This window comes from Pantherophis guttatus, chromosome 4 (assembly GCF_059756535.1).
Source record: "Pantherophis guttatus breed Tessera chromosome 4, ASM5975653v1, whole genome shotgun sequence".
In the NCBI taxonomy this organism is placed as follows: Eukaryota; Metazoa; Chordata; class Lepidosauria; order Squamata; family Colubridae; genus Pantherophis; species Pantherophis guttatus.
The window spans coordinates 148200706-148224922 of NC_142066.1; the positions used below are offsets into that span (position 1 = coordinate 148200706).

General features: G+C 35.5%; 1 protein-coding gene across 1 annotated transcript in view; it reads left to right on the forward strand.

Annotated features, from left to right (window-relative positions):
- The window catches only part of PTPRN2 (protein tyrosine phosphatase receptor type N2), a 717244-nt gene that overhangs the window by 670918 nt on the left and 22109 nt on the right, over window positions 1-24217 (forward strand). Inside the window, exons 18-21 of the mRNA XM_060683595.2 lie at window positions 1829-1948; window positions 4977-5143; window positions 17289-17342; window positions 19183-19247. Of these exons, the coding sequence (XP_060539578.2) occupies window positions 1829-1948; window positions 4977-5143; window positions 17289-17342; window positions 19183-19247 (406 nt within the window). The remainder of the gene's footprint in view (window positions 1-1828; window positions 1949-4976; window positions 5144-17288; window positions 17343-19182; window positions 19248-24217) is intronic.

The following is a 24217-nucleotide window of genomic DNA, read 5'->3' on the forward strand; positions in this document are numbered from 1 at the left end:
GCATAAACATCTTGTCAATCACTTCCCCCACTCCCCAAAGGAGATGTTTGCTCCTAGAAAATGGTAGGATCCATCAATAGTTTCTTGAAGATAGGGTAGACCAGTATCTCTTTAAGAATAACCACTCAAAAAGCAAATGTACCAGGCAGAATACTGTTGCCGCACAAAGGCAAGTACAAGGGCACTTTGCTCCCGCACTAAGATGACAGGGTGACAGCTCTTTCATCCCTCTACTGCAACAGGGCCACAGGGAACCGTAATAAAGGTGTGAAAGAAGTTACTAACACCCACACTATACAGTAGAATTCAATATAGTTACTGCTCTGGGGTAGAAGCTGTTTTTCAGCCTATTTCTCCTTGTTTTTATTGTCCTATACTGTCTGCCAGATGGTAATAATTCAAAAAGAGTAGGGTATGGAAGGAGTGAAATTCAACAGGTTCTAACAGGTTCTGGAGAACAGAAATTTTGAGTAGTTTGGAGAACCTGCAAATACCACCTCTGGCTGGCCTCAGAGTGGGGAGGGAATGGAGATTTTACAGTATCCTTCCCTTGCCATGCCCACAGAACTGGTAGGGAAAATTTTGAATTTCAGCCCTGGGGTATGGTCACATTGCCATGGCCACCATGCTTATTTTGATGCACACATATATTGTGGATGGGAAGATGTCATCACAAAATGAAGCTTCCAGATGCAAGGGTTTTTGGGAGGCAGGACTGACGGAACTGGGACAAATTCTACATGTCCCCAAATCCCATGTCCCTGGGATTGTGTGCTGCCAGATTCAGTTGTATGGAACTATGATTAAGGCTAGAAAATTGTATGGAAATATGATTAATGTGTGATTGGGAATGGGTTAGCCTGTTACATAAACACAGTCAAAGATTTCAACAGAATTTTTAAAATTAGTTGCAGAATTGAAGGTAGGCAGATATGTTTCAAAAAAGGAAAAAAATACTAATTTCAAGCATTGCTAGATTTGTATGTTTTGCCTTTGCTTAATCCTGTCAAGTATTTTAAGCAAAATATTTGTTTTAAAATGTCCTGAAAATCAAATGAAATTAAAACAAATATAAATCTGTATGGAACAAAAAAAGGAATATTTGAATTGAATGTAACCTCTTTATGCTGTTTATCCAAACCCTTCATTTTTGTTGTTTATTCCATTTACATCTCAGTGCAATTGCTTATAAACATTTCTGTTAATAAATGTGACCCTTTGCACAAAGATCAGTTTCCTTTTCATGAGGTAATTTTATATGCTAATAAAAATACAATCAAAACTGCATACAAATATAGCATCAAAGTATGTCATAATAATGGAGATATGAATGATTACACAGATTCTTAAGAATTCAGTGGAAGGTTTTGTCCAACAACTATTTGGAAACACTTGTTTTGGCTCGTTTTAATGCCTTTTTAAATAACATCCTGGAAACATTTGCCTTTTTTTTTCACTTTAATCTAGCAGAATAATTAAATAGTTGAAATTTCCCTAATTTCATATATTGGTAATAACTATGTATTTTGAGGAAATATATAAAATTTACATTACGTTTTACATATTATAAAATATATTTATATAAATACATCTAAATATTTATAGAAATTCTTTGGACATTCTTTAATATTTCAAGTGAACATACAAGATATGATTCCATTTTATTCAATGATTTGGAAGCAGCTGCACAGAAAATGTCTAATGAAAATGAAATATATTTCCTGTGAATGGAATAAATTTCAATTGTGTTGCTGGGTGTAGTAATTACACACGTCATACAGTAATTAGGCACTCATAGTGTAACCATGGTGTCTTTCTTTGTCTGCAGATGGTCTGGGAAAATGGTTGTGTGGTTATTGTCATGCTGACCCCTCTCACCGAAAATGGACTCAAACAGTGCTACCACTATTGGCCAGATGAAGGGTCAAATCTCTACCATATCTATGAGGTATTTAAAGAAAATATCTGTTTGTAAATCTGACAGTAAGCATGTGGTTTCGTTTTGCATAGAGGAAAATATTGTTTAATGGAATTGGGCCTGCAAACTGAACTAAGGACTTACCATAAAATTCAAAAATTGTGTGATTTTTGAATCATTTCAGTTTCTTTGAAAATCTTTGATAGCATGTTCAGCCAAAAAACAGTTTTGTTCCAATTTAAAATAAATGTACAAAAGATTTTTAAAGTTTACTTTTTTCTTCCTAAGACTTTAAAATACAAATAAGAAGAGTTAATATTTATAATAGTATACAACTTATAAAATTTTAACAGCTACTATAAATTCCACAAGGTTTCAAAATCTCTGTTCTTTTGATAATTACATTATTTTTTAAGTTAAACCAAATCTATTTATCTCTCTATATATAGAGAGAGATTGCTTTGATGTAATCACAGCAACTTTCTTTGCAAAGCAAATTGGAGCAAATTTTCTCTGCCAAGATTTGAAACCATGAGCTAAAAATACTGTCTAGTTTTGGTGCTAGATTGGGAATAGCAGCTTTATAATCACCAAGTTTGTTGATCTATACTTCATTCCTAGGCAGCAAGGAAGGCTATATTGTTCAACCTCATTTTCATGACCATTGTCTCAGTTTAATTATAAACTAATTATAAAGGAATTCTGTTTTTTTAAATATATTTTTAAAAACCCTTAGCCTAACCACTGTTTGCCATATATGAGGATTTGATCACCTGCAGATTTTGTTCTCTATACAACATATTATTAGTATTGTATATAATATGCTGCAGAAGATTCTTATTTTCTGTGATTATGTGGCAAAGAATGCTGGATAATTAATGGGCAAATTCTAGTAATTTTATATATATAAGTCAAATTGTCCTAGCTATTGAATACAGCAGTATTTCTTTTTACTCCACTCCGCCTGAGCTAGCATTGTCTTTGTATATGAGGAAGAAGCAAACCCATTGCTAGGTCTTATATTGCTGAAATTTCAGGGGAGGTGGGGACAGGAATTTGTCTTGAGGATAGCACATATTTTTTTCTATTTCTACTTTTATAATGTTTTCAGGGAGTTTTGGTTTACAATTTAGACCATTCTTCTATTCCTCTCAGTTTTATTTCTTTATTAAATGAGGAAGATTGTTGTAAACAGAATTAATAAATAAATTCAAATGTACCCTTAAAACAAATTCTCCAAGTGACTTATTTGAGGATGATTCCCTTACTGATAATCCACAATTAGCAATGACTCATGCAATGTGACTCAAAATTACAACAGGGCTAAAGGAGTAGTACTCACAATTGGTCCTTAAAATTGTGATAATACCAGCATTTCCATAGTTATGTAATTGTTATCTTGGCGTTGTTTATGACAGTTGCAGCGTCCCACAGTCATGTGATTGCCATTTGTGACTTTGCTTGCAAGCTTCTCGCAAGCAAAATCAATGGTGCAGGAAAAATTACAGATCACTTTGGTAAGTCTCCTGCACCTCATAGCAGTGACCTCAAATCTTGGTACATTCACACCTTGCTGCACCAGCCCCTTGGACACCCTCACATGCTCTCCTGCACCTGACCACAGCCATTTCAAGCCTTGCTATGGTCATGTCACACCTGACATTAGCGCACCTTTAATCACCCTCTCCCACTTCGCAAAGCCATCCAAAGCTTCATTGCAGTCACACCTCACTAGAACCTCATGCACCCTATCCTATCCATAGCAGCTGCTTACCTACTTACAGACCTGCTTGCAAACTGCCTGGGACTTGCCTCTTCCGACTGGCTTCCCTACTGATTTTGGTTGTTGGAAGCCGGCAGGAAGTTACAAGAAGGTCCTTGTTTAATAACCCGCAAAACTTGCTTAACAACAGCAACAGAAACTGCCAAGATTGCCATAACTAAGCAATGCAGTACATGACATTTCAGTTTAAAGCAGCATCACGTAGTAACAGGAATTCCAGTCCCAATTATCACTGTTAACAAAGAACTTCCTGTACTGTCTCCCATTTTACATACTGTGTTATGATGCAGTATATGGATTTAAGAAGGTTAACAGAAACTAGCTTCTGCTTAACTTTTTTTATATGTGGTATAAATCATGACAATGCCTCAGTAGTATTTTGCAATACAGTAATATTCAATTTTGCAAGGTCATGTGAAATTTTATATTAAAAATACATGAACTGTAATGCTAAGTTTGACCACTGGTTCTTTCCATTATTTATTATGACAGTAATTTTTTTAAAAAATAAGGTATTGCAAGTAAAGCTGTGCTCTGTTACATCTACAAAGATTTGCTTTGCAATTGAGCATTATTGCAGCACAAATGTTTGTGGCTGAAATACAAACTTTAAAATAAGTATAAGAGGCTGCTTAGCAAATATCTTGAGCCTTATTACTTTTCCAAGAGTAAATGATGCATCCTTGTATCTCATTTTAAAAAGTTTATTTTACAGTTTTACATTTTATTTAAGTCAAAATAATTTAGTTAATTCATTTGTGGGGGTTAGTTGGAAGACTATATTTAACATCTCTTTTAACATTTTAATATTTATTCCAGATGGGATAGAATAAGTAAGAGAAGCTAGATTTCCTAAACTGCTTAATGGGTAAAATATGAAATATGTTTCTATTTGCAAGCCTAACATTCTCTCCAACATCCTATACATTTTCAGTTTAAAACAACTGGATTCATAATTTGTAGGAAAAATTATGATGCTACATATATTGCCAGTAAAAAGGGAAGTAGTTAACTCTTAAATGCCCACTATTTAACTTCTTCAGCAATCACCATATTAAAACATAATAAGTTTATTTAGCAAAAGGTATATTATTTTTTATCAGAGCAAATAATCAAAAATATTTTTTACTTTAATTCCCACAAAATCCCTGAAACAGTATACTTCATTTTGACTTGAAACATTTTCAGTCATGCCCCAATTAAGTTCACATAGAATTTTATATTTTAGTTATATTCTACAGTTGACTCAGTTTTGCACTTTTTATATTATAATAGGTAAATCTGGTCTCTGAACACATCTGGTGTGAAGACTTCCTTGTAAGAAGTTTTTATTTGAAAAACCTTCAAAGCAATGAGACTAGGACAGTAACCCAGTTCCATTACCTTACCTGGCATGATCAACAAGTTCCTGCATCCACAAGATCCCTTCTGGATTTTCGCAGGTACAGTAGAAATAATTATTTAATTCCCAAGATAAAAAACGGTTATAAGAATTGTGTACTGCCTGAAAATAATTTAAGCAATTTGTACTTGATGATGAAGCAGATAAAAGTCTGTGATGGACTTACATATTACGTAGAGTACAAATGTATTGTGACTAGGGAATTTTAATATATTGTTCCTTCTCCTGGGTCAAAATATGCTGTTTTCTAGTGTTTCACATAGCAAAATGTGGCATAGAGAATGATCCATTTACTATCACAGTCCTAAAACCAGCCAGCCAATATTTTGAATGTCAACTGCTTCTAAAAACTGATCATAGTAGATTTATAAATACTGTAGATCAGAGATGTCAAACTTGTGGCCCACAGGCCAGATGCATCACATAATGGCCACCCCCACCCCCATTTTAGCCAAGGGGGAAAAGTCACGATAAATCGTGATGACAACGAATTTGACACTATTGCTGTAGAGCAATGTTTTTCAGCTGTGGCAACTTGAAGATGTATGGACTTCAACTCTTAGAATTCCCCAGCCAACCAAGCTGGCTGGGTAATTCTGGGATTTGAAGTCCAGACATTTTCAAATTGTCAAGCTTGAGAAACATTGCTGTAGATATAAATAGCTAGCAAATAGCCAGCATTCCCAGTAAATAATTAAATTGCTAATTGGGACTTTTAACTTCATAATTAATGCACTTGCAGAAAAACTAAACCATCAATTCCATGTAAGTACAAGGTGTTTTTTTTCTTTAAATAGGCATATACAACAAGCATATTAGGTGGAGATATCTATGTATGTCATGCCAATTTACAGCGAAGCTACTATATTTGTCTGTCTCGAGGTAAAACTCATTTTTCATATGGCAATGTTATATTGTTCTATTTTTCTAGGCATTCAGCAACTTCAACTCTAATATACTTTCTTGTATCTAGAATAATCAAAGCAGAGCTAAGATGACTGGGGCCTAATGGAGATGCAAAAGTTTTTTATTTTGAAGCAGATTGACAGGTGAATACTTAAGCGTCACCCAGTTTTATACTCCCAGGCTGAATTTCCATAGATTAGAAAAAAGCTATACAGAGATCCTTTCTATACAAGTCTACCCAATTTAGCCTCTTTACCAGCTCCAAAGACAGATTCAAAACTCTTGATTGCACTGATCTGCGCATCAAGCTCCTAGTAATGCATAGATGCATCATTAATTACATTCTCCCACATGTAATCACTGTTTCCCACCCATGTTTTGTTGGTTATTTTAATGACATTTAAATTCTTTTTCATTTATTTTAAAGTGATTGAGAAAATAGTTTGGGACAATGGATTAGTATTTCTTTCTTTATATCTCAATATTTTAAATAATTTCTGAACCTCTTATCTGTGTCTAAGTACTCTCCTTCAACTAGGAATCAGTTTTAAGATTCACTGAAATGTTACCCAGTTAAATTCATGAAAATCCCACAATGGTTCATTGAAAAATGCAAATTTTAGTACATTATATTGAAATGTGCAAGTTTCAATATCTTATATTGAAGTTCCTCCAAATAATGCTGTTAGAATCAAAATACATAAATACATGTTGAATTAGCACTTTGTAAACATTATTATGATGTACATCAAAATACATAGTGATTAATCTACATGGTTTATAAATGTTCCCTCAAAGGCTTTTCTATTATTGATAAAGATTACATATACACAAGACATAGTACTTCATCCACATTAATGTAATTATTTAAATCAATGAGCAGTCTTAAGATCATCACAGAGAATGTCTATGTGGTGACAAAGAATCCACAGTGACTTGAGAGCCCAATCAATCAAAGTCTTGAGAAATTTTTCAAACTATTTTAGATAATATCTAAGATTGATGATTAATCTGGATTCAATTCACAGTCATTGTGCTGTACATTTCTTGTATTACAGCAGCTATCTTCTGCTGCTGTTTTTCATGTATTCATTTTCCAGTCAACAGACATTTGCCAACTAATAGTCTGTACTTATCTATAAGCAGAATGCTAGCCCTAAGATATGGTATGGCTAAAATTGCTTCTTACTGCAGTGTCTAAGGATAAAATCCGCAAGCCTTATGCAAGGTTCTTCCATGTGTAATGAAATTTTGAAGGAAATAAAAGAGTAACTTGAAGAAATCCATCTGGATTTAAAAGAAAAAAAAATACAAGTAAGCTATTAAAGGTTTTGTGGATATGCATCTTATCAGACAACCAAGTGTATCCTTTCAATAAGACTGATTTATTTTTATTTTTATTTTTATTACAAATTACCCACAAGTGTTTGGGGATGAGTTCTGTTTTGTTTTTAAATTATAATTCTATTACCTTATAAAAGACAAAACAGATGAAATACTGCTTTGTGTGCCAAAAGCAATTTTAAGGAATATTAATATTAATTTCTCATCAATCTTAATTTTCTTTCTTGAGTAGAATTGGTTTTACAGTTATATCTTAACAATTTCAATATGTTATTATTCTACACTGGAAAAAATTAATGCCTTATAATAGAATTAGGTTCTTAGATTAGTCTTACAAAATGCAACCCAACCCCATCACTATTTTTGATGTGGTTTGATTTCCCTTTAACCTGTTCATATTTACTTTTAAGTATATTATACATAGAGATATTTAATATAGACACTCCATTCCCTAGAATCATAATTTACCACCAAGAAAAAATTACCCCAGATGTATTTGTTTTGTTTTATTTATTTTTAATTACGCAGATTCCATTGGACTATGAAAACAATTACTTTGTGCTTTTTTTTTTGTTACTACTTGCAAAAGACTATTGTGTTGAATAGGTTGTACTATGTTAAACAGATGAATTAAAACTAAGGGATTAAAAGCTCTTCACTGTTTGAAATATTGTGCTCTCAATTATTGATAAAGGAAGGAAGGGTTTTTTCCCCTCAGTAAGCTTAAAATATCCAGGCAGAATGCAGTGTTTGAAAGGTGAAGTTGCTCCTCAAAATACTGGTCAGTTTAATGGTTGCAGAATCCTAATTTCATTTTGCACAATAGACTAAGCTTTTTAACTCTAGACCAGCTTGTTAGTCATGCACTGATAGTATGTAATTAAATATTTTTTGAGCCCAGAGGGAGCGCATTTACACTTTAAAGAGACACTGCTAAGCTAAAAGATAATTAGCATCACACGTGAGGGCTTTGCTTAAAATATATATTATGCTATCATTGCTTGCTGTGTGCAATGGCATTTATTAATACTGCTCACTTTAAAAATGGTCAAATTCTTATTTTGCCAGCTAATTAGCAGTTGCCAGTGTCATTTTTGTGATGTTGCAGCTAGTAATATAAGCCCAGTTGCATAGTCACAAAAGTGATCATTGGAAACTGTGACTGCTGCAGGGACGTTAAGGAAACCCCCTTTCTGAGCCTCTAAGGACCTTTGGTTGCTGATGGTTGCATGGTGATTTCTTTTTACTCAACCAAGGGTTGGTTTGTATGACTAATCATTTTTTCCTAGTCAACTCTTCATCTCTCTTTGTGTATGTATGTATATATTTTATTAAAATAAAACTAAATATTCAGGGCTTTATTTATACATTTTAGGGGGATCTGGAAGAACTAAATTTGAAGAAAATGACACTGCTTTTATAATTAAAACATTCCAATCAGTGAAATTCATTTGAAGCCATTATTTCTATGTGCCTTTTGATATATGTCATAATTCATATATTTGAAAAGATAGCATTATAATTTTAAAACTAAGATACATATAAGTTAATCAGATAACCAGCATTTTGGCAATGGAATGAGCCATATAGAAATTAATGGATAAGTTGAATTATGGAGAGCACAAATGTAAAAATTAATTATTAAAGCCTCAAGCTATCTTCAGAAATAGTTGATGAACAAGTCTGAGTTGATGAACATTTTAATTCATCTGCTGCTAAGAAATAGAAAGAAAATATATAGTCTCAAAATATTTTAGGGAGATGTAGAAACATCAGATGTTTGTTGCATTCCATACACACTTCGTGTATTCAATGCAAACTTAAATGTCACTGCAACAATAAAATGACTTTTTTTGTATGTATACATACACACACACACACATGCATACACATATGTGTGTGTGTGTACACACAGATGATATACATACACACAAACATGAAATTTAGACAATTTACATCTTTTGCTTGCTGATAGATTTCATTTCAGTTTGCATTTAGTGTTAGATAATGCCTGTTCTTTAATATGCAATTCAGTTATTTACTCTGTTGTATTATTCCATTAGATCAAACACTTTTACCTAATAAGCCTTAGGCTCTTTCCACCTGCCTGACTAGAGCCCCTTCTATACAGTTATCTTCTGCGGCTGAGCTAATTAACTTTTGACTCAGCTCCACTTTGCTTTTAGCATTGCAAACACAGTTTTACACTACAAAAGGCTGGAGCTGCAGGGCAGAAAATTTTCCCATTGATGGAAATTCTCGCCTTGTCCCAGTCTCTACCTGCTGGAGTTCAGGTGTGTCTCCTTGCCATCAGCCTTCATGAACTAAGAAGGGAGATGTGATTTCATTTTTCCAGTGAAAAAAATGGTGAGCATTAGCTAGATGCCAGGGTTTTTTTCTTCTCTCATTGATCATTTGGAAGAAAAGCTAGGTGACTTATAAGAAATACTGAAAATTGTGAAGACATTCTGAAAATGAGAATGCTTCCCAGGCAACATGCAAATATTTCTGAGGATTGGATGGGGTAGTATTATTGGCTATGAACAAATATCTTCAGTGCAGGTATCACATTGCCTGATTTCCCTGCTAAAGATTTCTGTCTTTAATTATATTATTTAAAGCATGGTCTAAGTCATGGATTTATTTTATAATACTACGCTTAGAGAAGCTGCTCTCCATAATCTCTTATAAAAAAAGATTTATGAAGCTTGTACCCTAAAAAGCATATTAAATCAATTAATGCAGTTGGATTTGTTTTCTAAATAAGTATTTCTCATATAAACTGTATTTCTTAAAAACTTAAATGTACAGTATATGTTTACAGAAACTTTATGCAGGAGATTGCAACTATTCCTGTTTTACATGAGGGAAATTTATAGATGAGGTAGCAATTTGCTCAATAACACTGTGGTGTGTGTCTATGTGTATAATCCCACAGTTGTACTACTATTCAGTGATGGCATTCTGGTAGCTGAAATGCAGGTAGGTTGTTATCTGTATTTGCAGTGGTCAACAGGAAGAAGAGGCACAGGAGAGGGCCAGGCAAGCATTCTGATTCCCTCAGCCTTGATTTAAATGGACTCAATGCTGTAACTATCAATAGTTTGGAGTACTCCCCTTGAAGTGATTGTAGTCTTCCACATAGGTTCCTGTTGAAATCTACTGGGTCAAAAAGACATTAGCTATTGTTGTTTTCCATATACATATGCACATGCACACACACACATGCACACACAGACCTTATATCCAAGCGTAGTAGTGCCAATTCTGTTACTGAGTACTCTTCCAAAGTTTCACATTGATGTTTTGAAGCATTTTCAAATCTGCTCCTCAGTTGTTACCACCAGCACAAAAACATCAGGTTTTAGCTTCCACAAATGAGGAATCAAACCTTCCCCTCCTGGGGGAAGTTATATTGCTGGGCAAAGACTGGGAGAGGCTCAACAGATTGCTAAGTGGAATTTAGTATGGTCCCATGGTGATTCAGCTAGGTCCCATGGTGATCTCCACCTTTTCAATGATTTATTGAAGGAAGGGAGCAGGAAGCAGATTTGTTACTTAAGAAGCCATTAAAATGTTTGATGGAAGCTTTTTTCCAGCCTTATGCCAGGAGGTGATGGATCACCTAGTTTGTAGCCTGTAGTCTGTTGCCACAGTCACCAGGAAAAGTCAAATGGGTGCACTTTAAACTCACAGGCAGAGAAGGTATGCTTAGGGTATGTGTAAATACAAATAACCATGAAGTGAAACTTGGATTGACCATTACATTCCTATTTCAACTGCAAAGGAATTTAGTACTGTACCTTCCTATTCCTAGTAATTTCCAAGAATGAGATTTGGGAGACAGAAATTTATGCATAGACATAGAAATTTATTCAGTCCGTATCTGCATTGCTTATAGAGCCAGAGTCAACTCACAAAGCATCCCTGGCCTGCTCTCTATAAGTTGTTAAAAAGATATTTGAGTTTAGATAGACCTTGCCAGTCCATGGAAGCAGTGGTGGGTTGCTACCAGTTCTGCCTAGTTCGGGTGAGCCGGTAGCGGAGATGGTGAGGTGAGAGCGAACCTGTTCGCTCTGACCATCAGTTGGGCCCGCCCGCTCGCCCCTGCGCTATACCTACCTATATTGGTTCATTTTTAGTCCAGCTGATAGGCGCGGCAGAGTGGATTGCTGTTCTGAAATTCAGTGCGCTTGCACGAAGCGCAAGTTTGGCATGCAAAGCACGTGTGTGAAGCGAACCGGCAGTAACACCGGTTGAAACCCACAACTGCATGGAAGCTCTATGAAGCCTCGTCTTACCTAAACTTTGTCTCATCCATCCATCCTTTAATCCTTAGCAGGTCATCTTGAAGTGATTAGAAATCTCAAGTTCTATTCAGGCTTGGAGGGGAGGAGGGAATTAGGGGAAAGGCATGGGGGTTGTGAAAAGCGGTGAGTGACTCAGAGATGAACTATAAAGTAAAATACACAAAGCTCTCCCCTCCTAGAAGTTTGCAGAAAGAAATTATTTTAAGAGCAGCACATCATCATTTAAAAAAAAAAGGTTTTGCCCATTCACTGCAACCACCAAGTTTCCCTCACTCTTTTAAATACCCATACATCATTTGCAAATTTAAATGCAATAAAAATGTTCTGCAACTGCAATAGAGAATTATTCAGACTTTGTTGCCAACTTGGTGAGGCTCTTTCCCTTTTTGTTTAGTTCAATAAGAGTTTCTAGTGTAACCCTAGATAGAAACTGGGGAATAGAAATGAATGTACAGGAAGATTTAGGAGAAAAGGTGGGGTAGGTAGGGTGAGACTTTTTGAAGTGATGTGAACAGTTTACAGGCAGAATTTAGCAAGGAAGGCAGGAAAGAAGAGAATTAAGGAAACTTTTAAGTAGAAAGAAAGCCTTGCATAGGGCTAAAATTTAGGAGGGAGGGAGGCAAGGCTATGGGGCAGAAGTTCACAAAATCTAAAAATATGTTTTGAAAATAAATGTTACTTCCTTATTTCTATACTGAAGAGCTAAAAGGAAGAAACACATGCACACAGACAAACTTGGGAACAGAAATAAACAGGGAGCACACACAACTTGTTCAAGGAATTTCTTGGGGTACATATAGGTGGGTATATCTTGTGCTTCAGAAAAATCAGATAGACACAACTTGTGTATACACAGTCATATTTGATTAGAAAACAAAACCAATATAAAACTATTGATAATTCTTGGTTTTCACAAGCCTGGCTTGCAAGAATTCCAGCTGGAAGAAGAGATTATACAAATTTCTGTTGTCTTCCCATCAATGGGAGGATTCCTTATCCTCCCATAATGGATAAAAATCCATTCATCCTCCATAATGGAAATAATGGATTTCTTCCATTCTTCTTTATTTGAATTTCAAACATTCCTTCCTCAGAACTGATAAAAACCTACACTCTCCTTTTGTTCTATAGGCCAAATTGGATGGCAATCACCTGGGGACTGGGCCAATGGTTATTTCAGTAGTTTCCTCTGGTGGCAAAACTGTTCCATCATATATAAAGGTGCTATTAATTTCCCTTTAGTATTCCCATCCAAAATTCCCATCTGATTAAGAATGGGCTGAAGGGGCACTGAATGCATTTGGAGAGGAGATAGTAATCAAAAGGTTCCCCCCTCCCCCATCCTCAGCCTCAATACTATTTGACAGTTTGTAAACCAGATAAGGTGAGGGAGCTGAGGGAATGCTCTATATATGTTTTTCTATAGGTTTTATGCATTGGCTACCAACAATGCAATCAATTCACCATTTCACATCAACTCTCCCTTACTCCAAAAGCACACACCTCACATACATACATCAACAACTGAAAATAGGCTCACACAAGGGGAAAAGAAAGAAAAGACCAGAACTCTTCAGTTTTAACATCATGAACAGACATTTTTCTTCTACAGAACTTAAACTTTGCAATTTTCACTCTGCTTCAATTTAAAGCAATAGCAATAGCACTTAGACTTATATACTGCTTCACAGTGCTTTACAACCCTCTCTAAGCGGTTTACAGAGTCAGCATATTGCCCCCAACAATCTGGCTCCTCATTTTACCTACTTCGGAAGGCTAAGTCAACCTTGAGCTGATGAGGATCAAAAGGCTGGCAGTACTGCATTCTAACTACTGCGCCACCATGGCTCCTTTTTAACTTAAAGAAACATTCTTTTCCTGTTCAAGAGAGGGCTTCAGCTTTTAGGTTAGCTGAAAGCACCCATTTGTGGTGGAAACAGATTATCAGCCTCATTTTTTTGTCTTTGTTTGTTTGTTAGTTTGTTTGTTATTTGATATTTTTTCCATTTCCTATACTTCCACTATGCATGGCTTTTCTTTACCCCTGCCTGGACAGGCAGTTTCCCTCCATCCCAGGCAACAAGCAGGCAAGTCCCTTTTCAGAGGGGAAGCTGGGTACACCTCCAATATAGGACTTGCTCAGTCACTCTACCTGAAACGTGTTTCCTGACTGTTTGGAATGTCACACACACGAAGAAAGAGTCCCTCGTGCAGCAGTCCCCAACTGTTGTGACTTGGTGTCCCAGCTGAGGGTGGAGAGGGAACAGGCCACCCAAGCGGCGGGCTGGCACATACATGCAGTTTGATTTGCACGAGCAGCAGGCTGATACACACGCAACTTGTCCAAGTTGAGCTGTGCACATATTTGCACACATGCTGGCCCACTGCTTGCGCAAGCCACAATGCATGTGTGCACTGGCTCGCAGCTCGTGCGGCCCAGTTCCAAATAGGCAGATCCTGGTAATGGTTTGTGTCATTGGGGTTGGGGTTGGGGACCCATAGACCCAGTTCCCTACCTTCTACCTGCAAGCACCGTGAGCCTGGAAAAGGACTCTTAGGTACCCCCACCTCTTCTCTGCCTTCAATTTTCAGGCACCATGTGCTCAGGAAGATTATCTGAATAGAGTGTGGGCACTCCTTTCCTTTTTGGATTCTGAAACCAGGCTGGTAGTTGCCCAGATAAAGCTAAGCATGCAATCTCACAATCTGCTGAATCCTTCAAACTGATTCAATATCACCTCACAGGAGTTTGGGTGCAGATGAAACTGACACAGAATGCAATCAATGGGCAGTATGAAAGGGGAATCTTTCTCACTCACACACTCACTGGCTTTGAGACACAGATTTTGTTTGTTATTTCCAACAGTGAAGCCTCTGGTTCAATCAGCTGTTTAGTCCCAAACCAAAGCTCTCTTTACTATCTGTGCTGAAATGGGCAGAATCCAGGTATGACCCTCAAGACAAATGAACTGGTGCTGACTGGGTGAAGTTGCCTGAGTTGAGTCCACTCCTCCAGGTCAACCTAAAATATCTGGGTTGCCAAAAATTCTGCTTTTAATCTAGGCTGGGTTTTCGAAAGAACACTTGTGGTGAATTGGTTGAAGCAAAGGCAAAATTTTATTTGAGAGCATAGCACACAATCACAGTAATTAAATTATGTTACAAAATTTGCGACGGTTACTTGATAATAAAAAAAAACCCTTCCTGTCCCAGGGACACAACTATCCCCTAGGGATTATTAGAAACTGCAGTTAGGTAGCTGGCCAAAGGAGTGTGTTCTGGGGTTTGGCATTACTGATTGTTGTTGTTTTCCCCCCCATTTTTTTTACCATGTCAATTGGCTTTCTGTTTAATTAACATTTGTTTGTTTGTTTGTTTGTTAAAACATTTATATAGCTGCCCGACTTTAAGACAACCTGGGTAGCTTCCAATAAAATAATTTTAAAAATGTAAAACATAAAATAATAAAAACAAAAAAAATTGGCATTAGTCCACAGTGATGTGTGATTATCTGCTCTTTTCCTGATGCTTGGATTAGAAAGCCAGGCGCTTTACAGAAGGCTAAGACAAACACCTGCAAAGCTTTTTTCCTGACTCCCACTAGATGACAGTATTTGGGGAAAGGAACCAGAAAGGTGCCCACCTTATCTAATAGGACAGGTAGATCTCTTTAGGGAAAGGTGCTCCCACAGGTAGGCTGGCTTTTTGCCATATTGGGCTTTAAAGATGGTGACTAGTACATTTTGTTTTTTTTTTAATTGATGGAATTTCTAGTATAATATTTACTTGAATGGGCTGACTTCCTTCCCACAGTGCCACAGAGGGGGTTGTCCTATAATCTCAGAGGCATTATTTTTAAAAATATTCCCTTCATATGAACAATGAACTATCTTAAATTAGGACCATCAAATCACTCCAAAGTTCACCTATCTTTTTACAGGAAATCTGTTTTCTTTGTTCTGACGTATCCTGAACCCAGCCCAGGGTTCTATATAGCCTTTGTTTGAAATGTTATACTTGTCATTAAGGCCAACATCATTTACCATTGCCTTTGCTTCAACTAAGTGTTACATAGCGTCTCCAATTTGGCACTAAATTATTTTCCTACATAGTTATGCATGATTTATACAGAATTTTATTTTTATTCCATTCTGATGTCTAACTCTCTATGCTCCTCAGTCTCATAAAAAGTGAATTTTGGACACCAAGTCCTGATATTTCCCTAAGGCATTCTTCTTCCTCCTATTCAGCAGAACGCAGCTACTTCTCACTCTGTCTTCTTTGTCTTTAATTGAAGATACTTAAATTAAAGAAAAACAATTGGTTTGTTGTATTCTTTATGTAAACTTGTAAATCATTAGAATTTTAATGCTGGTTTGAGTTGATTCTTTCCTGATCTTTTCAAGCTAATGATCCTTCTTCATTCATGAACTGGAATAAATGATGTGAATTTATTAATTCCATTTTTTTACTCAGAGGCAGTTATTCTCAAATTAGGAAACAGGGAATATATATTTTATACAGAAAATATATATATTTTGTAGGTATATATACATATACCTACAAAAGGGGAATAATAAAATATCATTTTATTTTAGGAATTTTTAGGTAAAAACAACATATTGAATTATGCCTATAAAATATTGTGTGTGCATGCATGTGTCTGTGTCCACGCTGAAATTCTGTTTCAAGCTGTTTAAAGTTTATGTCTCAGAATATATTTGTTTGTATATTTGAAAAGTTCAGAAAATAAAATGTACTATATAAATCTAGCAGTTATATATGCAAAATTAAGGGGGGGAGGGGTGTTTAATTTATTGTCCTGTGAATTAAGAAATATATTCCTAAGGCAGTAGCTTTTAAACATTGATTTATTTAGGAACATATGTATCACCTTTCAAAGCAAAAGTTCTCAGTGAAACTATATTAGCTTTTGAAGTAGAACTCTGCTAATACTGCCTCCGAGCTGAAAGTGAACTGTTAATACACACTTTAACCAAAGCCAGATTTGTTGTCATTTGTATTACTAATGTAGGAAATGCAGAAGAAAAGGAAAACACCCTTTTATTACTTTTTTATTGCTGTTTAAGAACACACACAGTCTTTGATTCAACAATTCAGGAGAATATACTAACCAAACAGACAAGGAACATTTGGAATAACATGGTATTTTAAGGTTGTGAGGAAATTATGATTCTGTGTGTTGGCACCACAAATCATACTAAGATAAAATTTGTTTTATTGTTGAAGAAGCCTGATTTCACACATAATATAAAAACTTACATATAGTTTAGAATCCATAATGATTGAGTTCATACATTGTGTTAACCAAATCTAAACAAGCACTATAATAATTTAAATAGCAGTGAAAATGAAATGAAGGATTTAGTTGATAACAAATTAATCTAGATTATAATTCTGTAAGCATTATGAAACACCTTTACTAATTCCTGTGACTTTTGTGTGGGGATTACATTCTATACAATCCATATTTTAAGGATTACACCTGTTCTCCTATTATTTTAATAAATGTTTTTATGACTTAATTTTTTATGATTCCTGAAAAGTAATATGTTCTTAGATAATTATTAATATTTAACAATATCTTTATTTGTTTTATTGCAGGAAAATAAACAAGTGCTACAAGGGCCGTTCTTGTCCAATAGTTGTGCATTGCAGGCAAGTATAATTTTTTTTAAAAAAACATATATCAAACTGACATGTTAATAGCCTTGTACACTGATTTATTAAATAATCAAATGCTTTATAGTTCTGACTAATTCATTCATATTTTCTACTGGTGTGAGTTTCTTGTAAATGCAGAAATCGACAATTCTCATGTATAGACTGATGCCTTAAGAAAAAAATGATCTTAAATTATCTAAAACTAATGGTCAGATCTCACCTAAACCACTACAGAAATTGTTTCTTTTTAGGAAGATGTAGCATATGCATTTAATATACTACAATTGTACATATTTTTGCATGGGCAAAAAGAATATTGAGTCAAATGGAATTTACTTCATGGTAAATATGCATAGGATTATACTACTACAAAAAAAATAGCCCTTTTCATCTCTGGTACTGAATTGCATTTAACCTACATTGTTTTAAAACCTTCAATTTTTTGTTCATAGTACAATAATAAAGTATAATTACCATATATATGTATACTGTGATCTATTCAAAATTATGTTTTATAGAAAATTCAAACTGGCCTTATCTTCTGAGTCTGTTTTGCCATACAGTTTAACAAACCCTGAAGAAGTAGAAGAAGCAGTGTTTATAGTATGAAAATGTTAAATAGAAATAAATTTATGGTAAAATATTTTTTGTCATTTTCTATGACAATAAGAAATACTTCGTGATCCAGCTGAAAAATGGATAAGTTTATGTAAACTATTAATGACCAAGTCTATTATTTTAAGAAACAAAAATGTCTCTTTGTTTTCATTTTTTAATTATTTTGAGACCCTTGTCTAGTGACATCATTCCGTGGTTGATTAATCTGATAGAGCAAATTACTTTTCGCTCAAATTGAACACAACATTTCACTATTTTTGTCATATCTTTTTTCTTTCTGCAATGTCTCGAAACCTTCTATATATTAAGAAATATTAAAATGAGAAATCACTTCCAATGGACTCATTCTCTTTCGTGGAAGTATTGTCAAAAAGCCCATAATAGGTTAAAAACTAGAAAAGAACAAAAGGAAAATTGCTGAAATTTTAATGTTTGCTCACAACAGATACAAAAGGCATCACATTTTCAGATAAAAGCTGGCCTCTTTTGAAGGCAGTGAAGACTGTATTCAGATTACAAATCTTGACATATTTACACTTTCAATGATAAATTTCCATTTTTCTTGTCATTCCTGAACAGTAATACTCTGAGCAGGTTAAAAATAATGTACAGAATATGAATAGCATCTTTTTTTAATTGCAGCAGTTTTTCTGTAGACATGAGAGGAAGAAAGTAGCTAGCCATATCTTTTTTCCAGGCTCAGGTGGCTAGTATCCAATTTCTCTGTGAAGAATAATATGCCCTTTAAATAACAAAAGGTTTTTCACAGCAGGAGGAGAAGCAGGTCAGCTTGCTGAGCCAGGAAAGTTCCTGGAAATTTAAAGAGAGCTATCATTTGGGGAAAACGCTTTTTCCTCTTTTTGCTTTTTCTTACAGACCAAGTTGAACAGCTTTTCATTATGCACGCAGGTTTTTATACTTATTTGTGTTGAGTAAAAATATTAAATGACACTATTCCCAAACGTGTATTTTTGTCTTTAGAGGAATAAATTACTTATTCAAAGCTTTACTGTTCATATACACACAAACCAAGTAATCATGTATGAATAGTTCATTTTTTAGGGAAGTTTTTTTCAGTCACTATTATCTAATTATATGATGTGCTCCTCCATCAGGTTAGTCCCCCGCTTATATTTACATCATATCAAGATAAACTCTAATTTTGTTAGGATTTTATGCACATTGAATTAATTAAAATTTTTGTCATTGTCTATAGTGATGGTGCAGGAAGAACTGGAACCTACATCCTAATTGATATGGTTCTCAATAAAATGGCCAAAGGTGAGAATAAAAAGTGATGCTGCTTTAGAGTTCTGCAATATTCTAGCCTATTCATACAAGGGCCTCAGATACATTTTGAGAGAAATTGCCTTTGTCTGAATTTGATGCTGATTTTTTTCCTGAAAAGTTTTTTTATATATAAATGGTTACAAAAAGTATAAGCTATGTATTTTCATCATTTTTGTACCTTCAAATAAGAGAAAGTAGAAGATACATAATTAGTGTTATTTGCTTAAGTCTGTAGGTGTCCATTTCTTCAGCTGCATTCACCTATATAGTTATGTTCAATAGCTTTTCTGATTTGGTGGTTATTCTGAGATCATTTTCAACCTGAAATTTGAAGAATTCCATCAGTTAGATATTTTTATTACCTAAATTTAATAGACTAGTTTAGATATTCCAGATCAAAGGGTTTCCTTGAGTCCCTAATAGAAACTGACACCATTCCTACATCATACAATGCTAAACATTGCATATTTCTGCAGATCTGAATGCATGCCTATTATTTATATGCAATTACTTATCAATTCAAAATAAGAAATTTATGAACACAGCAAGCACAGAAGTTTGAACCTCCTTCTTGTTTATTCACTGCTACTTTATTTTAATTGTGAAATTGTTAATAAAGCCCCAAAACATAATGGACTCCTTACTCCAATATGTGAAAACAATTCCAGTACTCAGACCTTCTAACCCCTCTGGTTCTGACTGTTGTTCTGTCATGTTTCAGTTATTGTGGGTTGGTATCATAGTTATATGAGCATTTGACAGCAATGTGTTTCAGCTCTCAATGTTGTTTGGGCTGCTTCCTTCCTTTCTTTCTGGGCTGCTAGATGTGCCTTCATGTTAGCTGCCTTTCATTCCACCTGTGCTTTTGCTTCAACTGCTTCTGAATCTGGTTGTGCTAATCTCAATTCTAAGGGGGCTTTCATTTTATTGAACTCACCACATTTGTGATTAGATGCTGCCTTTGCTCTGTATACAAGTAATACAGAATGCAGTATTACTTGAGTATGTGGACTGCCCAGAGTGGCAGATGTGCTCAGAAAGTCCTGGAGACTTTGAGACATGGAAAGATTTAACTGTCAATCTTTCTTCCTGGGAATGTGGAATTTCTTTGCGAATTTGTAGGATGGTGTTTGTGTACTATAATGCTTGCTCATTGAGATCTAAGGATTGCTTTACTGGTTGTAGCATACTGCCTGGGCTTATTTATGTTACTACATTCAAATTGTTCACATTTCTTGTCCAGGAATGTTCAAGTTCCATATGGGTCTTTTGCACTGACTGCCATGCTCCAGGATTCTCAGTGATGTTCAAAGCTGATCTCAGTCTTGAAGAGACTGGTTTACAGCATTCGCTGCTTTCTTTGGGCTTTCCTTCTTTTCTTGGGCTCTTCCAGACTTGTTTTGAGCATGGCTCCTTTTTAATTTTTGTTTTTCCCTGGACTGGGAGAGCAGTCTATGATTAGGCTTTCACTGCTGTAAAGATTTTGGGAGATGGAATTTCATTGTTACTTATCAACAGTGACCCACATCATTTGAATTGAATTTAACTTGCAGCAATTCCCAAATATGTTGCTATTCAAACTAGCCACTAGAGGGTGTCTAAGTTTATTTATTTGTTTACTTATCTACTGTATATATTTATTTTGTAAAATTTAGAGACCGCTAGACTCCAAGTATTTCTGCATGGCTTACATATTTTATTAAAATTCTCAGTCTTGTAAAGCAAAAGAAAAATAACATTGCAAAGTGCCTCCAAAATGAGGAGGGGGGGGATCCACAATATAATAATACAAATTCCCCAAAACTGGCAGGGGTCAGCAATCATCCATCCTCCCCCAGGCCTGAGAGGAAAGCCAAGTTTTCAAAGTCTTATGGAACACAAGATTGCCACTAGGAAGCATATACACTGTCGTTCACGTTGGCCACTAGAGAATTTGCTGTGGTTGTCTCCTAGCAACAGCAAGCTACAGATTTCTATGCAAAGGCTTGAAGCTTGCTTTTTTATGGACATATGCTTCTGTGGGTTTTCTGCTTTGTTTCGTTTTCTCAAAGGCACTCAAATCAGCTAGAGAAGTTGGCTAAGAAAGAACTGGCTGAACTATGTGCAGCCTTGATCAGCTTATGAACAGAGGAGGCAGGAGATGTTTCAGGCAGGAGGTACTTTGGCTAGTCAAGTAGACTGTAATTATTGTGAAGGCTTTGCAATCAAATAGTAAACTGTTTTTATACTGCTTTTTAGTATTCTGATCTCATAAGACCACGGATCATAAACTTTGCTGATCAGATAATATTAAACCCTACTATTGTTATTACTATTTTATATATATATATTTTCAAGGTAACTTAAATTTTATGTTATAGAAAAAAAAAGACTGTTTGACTTGCACTATAGATAAAATCAGTTCTCAGTAGTTGCTGGTTGTTTCAGAGGAGGAGATGGTAAAATGGCAAGAAATTACAAGATAAAAAGAATTCAGTTTGGTATGGACTGCTGAGGTCTGGCAATCACATCTTAATAATAGTGCATGCGAGCACTCTGAAAATTCTTGGGATTGCACCCAAATTGGTTTATCTCCCAGAAGATTGTCAGATATAACTGGTTTTGATGTGAGTGATTACAGCCACTAACATGAATAGGACAATCTATGCTGAGCAGGCTAGATTATTGAATCTGTGATATTATTTTATGGAATATTTTGAGACAAAACTGTCATGGATAGAAAATGGAAATGTAATAATAGAATACAATTTCACTAACACAAATGTTCATACATTGTATTAAGCCATGATTTATTTAACTGTGATTTGTATAATGTCTTAAATCAGAAGTAACCATACCAAGACTCCAGGATTACACACAATCTTCAGAAAATGTGGATGAGTCCTCAGAGACTTTTGAAATATGTAATCCAATTATAATGCTATAATGTGAGAGGAGAAAAATATAAGTGGACCTCAACTTACGATCACAATTGAACCCAACATGTTGCTCAGCAAGGCAGTTGTTAAGTGAATTTTGTCCCATTTTACAACCTTATTTGCCACAGCTGTTAAGTCACTGCTATTGTTAAGTTAGTAATACGGTTGTTAAGTGAATCTGGCTCCCCATTGACTTTGCTTGACAGAAGGTTGCAAAAGATTATCACATGACCCTGGGACTTTGCAAGCATCATAAATATGAGTCAATTGCCAAATGTGTAAATTTTGATCATATAACCATGGGGATGCTGCAAAGGTCATAAGTGTGAAAAATTGCCATAAGTCATTTTTTTCAGTGCCATTGTAACTTCAAATGGTCACTAAATGAACTGTTGTAAGTCAAGGACTACCAGTGTTAAAATATATGACCAGATAGAAATTAAATAATTATATTTAGTTTCAATTTTAATATAAATGAAATCAAATGAAATTAATTTCACTCTTAAAGAGTATCCAGAAGCATTTGGTTTCTAGTTTCTCCAATTCAAGATGCTGGTTTTGATCTTTAAAGCTCTTCATAGCATGGGACACATTTATCTAAGGCAGGGGAGTCAAACTCACGTCATCACGTGACGTATCGGGACTTTTTTCCCCTTCACTAAACCGGGGGTGGGCTTGGCCAGAGCATGACACATCCGGCCCACGGGCCAGGAGTTTGACAGCGTGATCTAAGGGATCACCTCTGCCCAATTACATCTGCCTGTCCCATTTGATCTGGCGGCAGTGGTATGCTCCAGATCTCATCTGACGGACTTACAACTGGCAGATCCCAGAAGACTCGCCTTCTCTGCCATGGCATCTATTTTATGGAAATCCCCCCCCTCCCCCTGAAGTAAGTTTAGCTCTGTCTTTATATTAGTCAAACTCTTGTGTCTGATACTTTGTAACCTTCAATTGGGTGAAAAAGACATTTAGAGCAACAATTTTGAATCAACATACTTCAAATGTGCTAACTTATGAATGCATCCAAAATCCAGGCGCTACGACTTCCATAGGATTGAAATTTGGCAAAGTTCTATCTGCTTTAGAATCACCATGCTTTCCACTTATACTTCCCAGAACCATGTAGGTTGCATGGTGCAAGGGAAGGTAAGAGGAGCATATCTCAATTTTTCCTTCTTCCTTTGGTCGCTGTGCCCAATCACCAGGCAACGCCTAACGGGCAAGCCACCATTGGCTGATTTGAAACCTAGGCCGAAATTTGAATTCTCTTAATGGTAATAGCTTGTGGGGGAAGAATAAGAAAGCAATTCAGATGCCTGATGGCAAAATAGGGCTAACTGAAGGGCATTGGCAGTTGATGGGTGAGAGAAGGGGTTCTTGGGGATATGCCAGAATAGAGTGCAGAGGTGCATTTTTCCTCCTAGTTCCCCATAGTTTCCCTCCTTCCAACAAAGTAACAAGCAGTTCCATGGGACAGCCAAGGAAGAGTCTTCTCTGAAGCTTTTCTGAGGGTTGTAAAATGAGAGCAAATGATGTAAGCCCATATTATATATGGAAAGAAGAATGACAACCAATTGGTTGTCCAGTCCCTTTTAATGTTCCAAAAGTACCTGAAAATGTGGCTTTGTCATCAGGCTTGGGGGTCCCAGGGAACCAAAGATATTGTAAGACAGTTATAGCATTAAATTAATCTAATCTATCCGATACAAAATGGCTATATGGTCTGTTTTTTAACAATTGTTTTTATATTTTTATTATTTTATTTTTATGGTTGTATGCCACCTGGGGTCACTTCATATGAGATGGGCTGCTGCATGAATTTTTTTTTTAATTGTCTTAGCCTCAACAACATCTGAGAACCTCATAATTCTCATATCTTTAAAATCTCATATATTTAAGGACCACACATAATAAGTCCAAAATTCAGTTCATCCTTATTTTGCATATTAGACTGTTTCCAAAAAAACAGTGTAATGTATGTCTTAAATGCTTTTACCATTAAATTTTACAATAATGACTACAGTAGTGATCAAATACAAT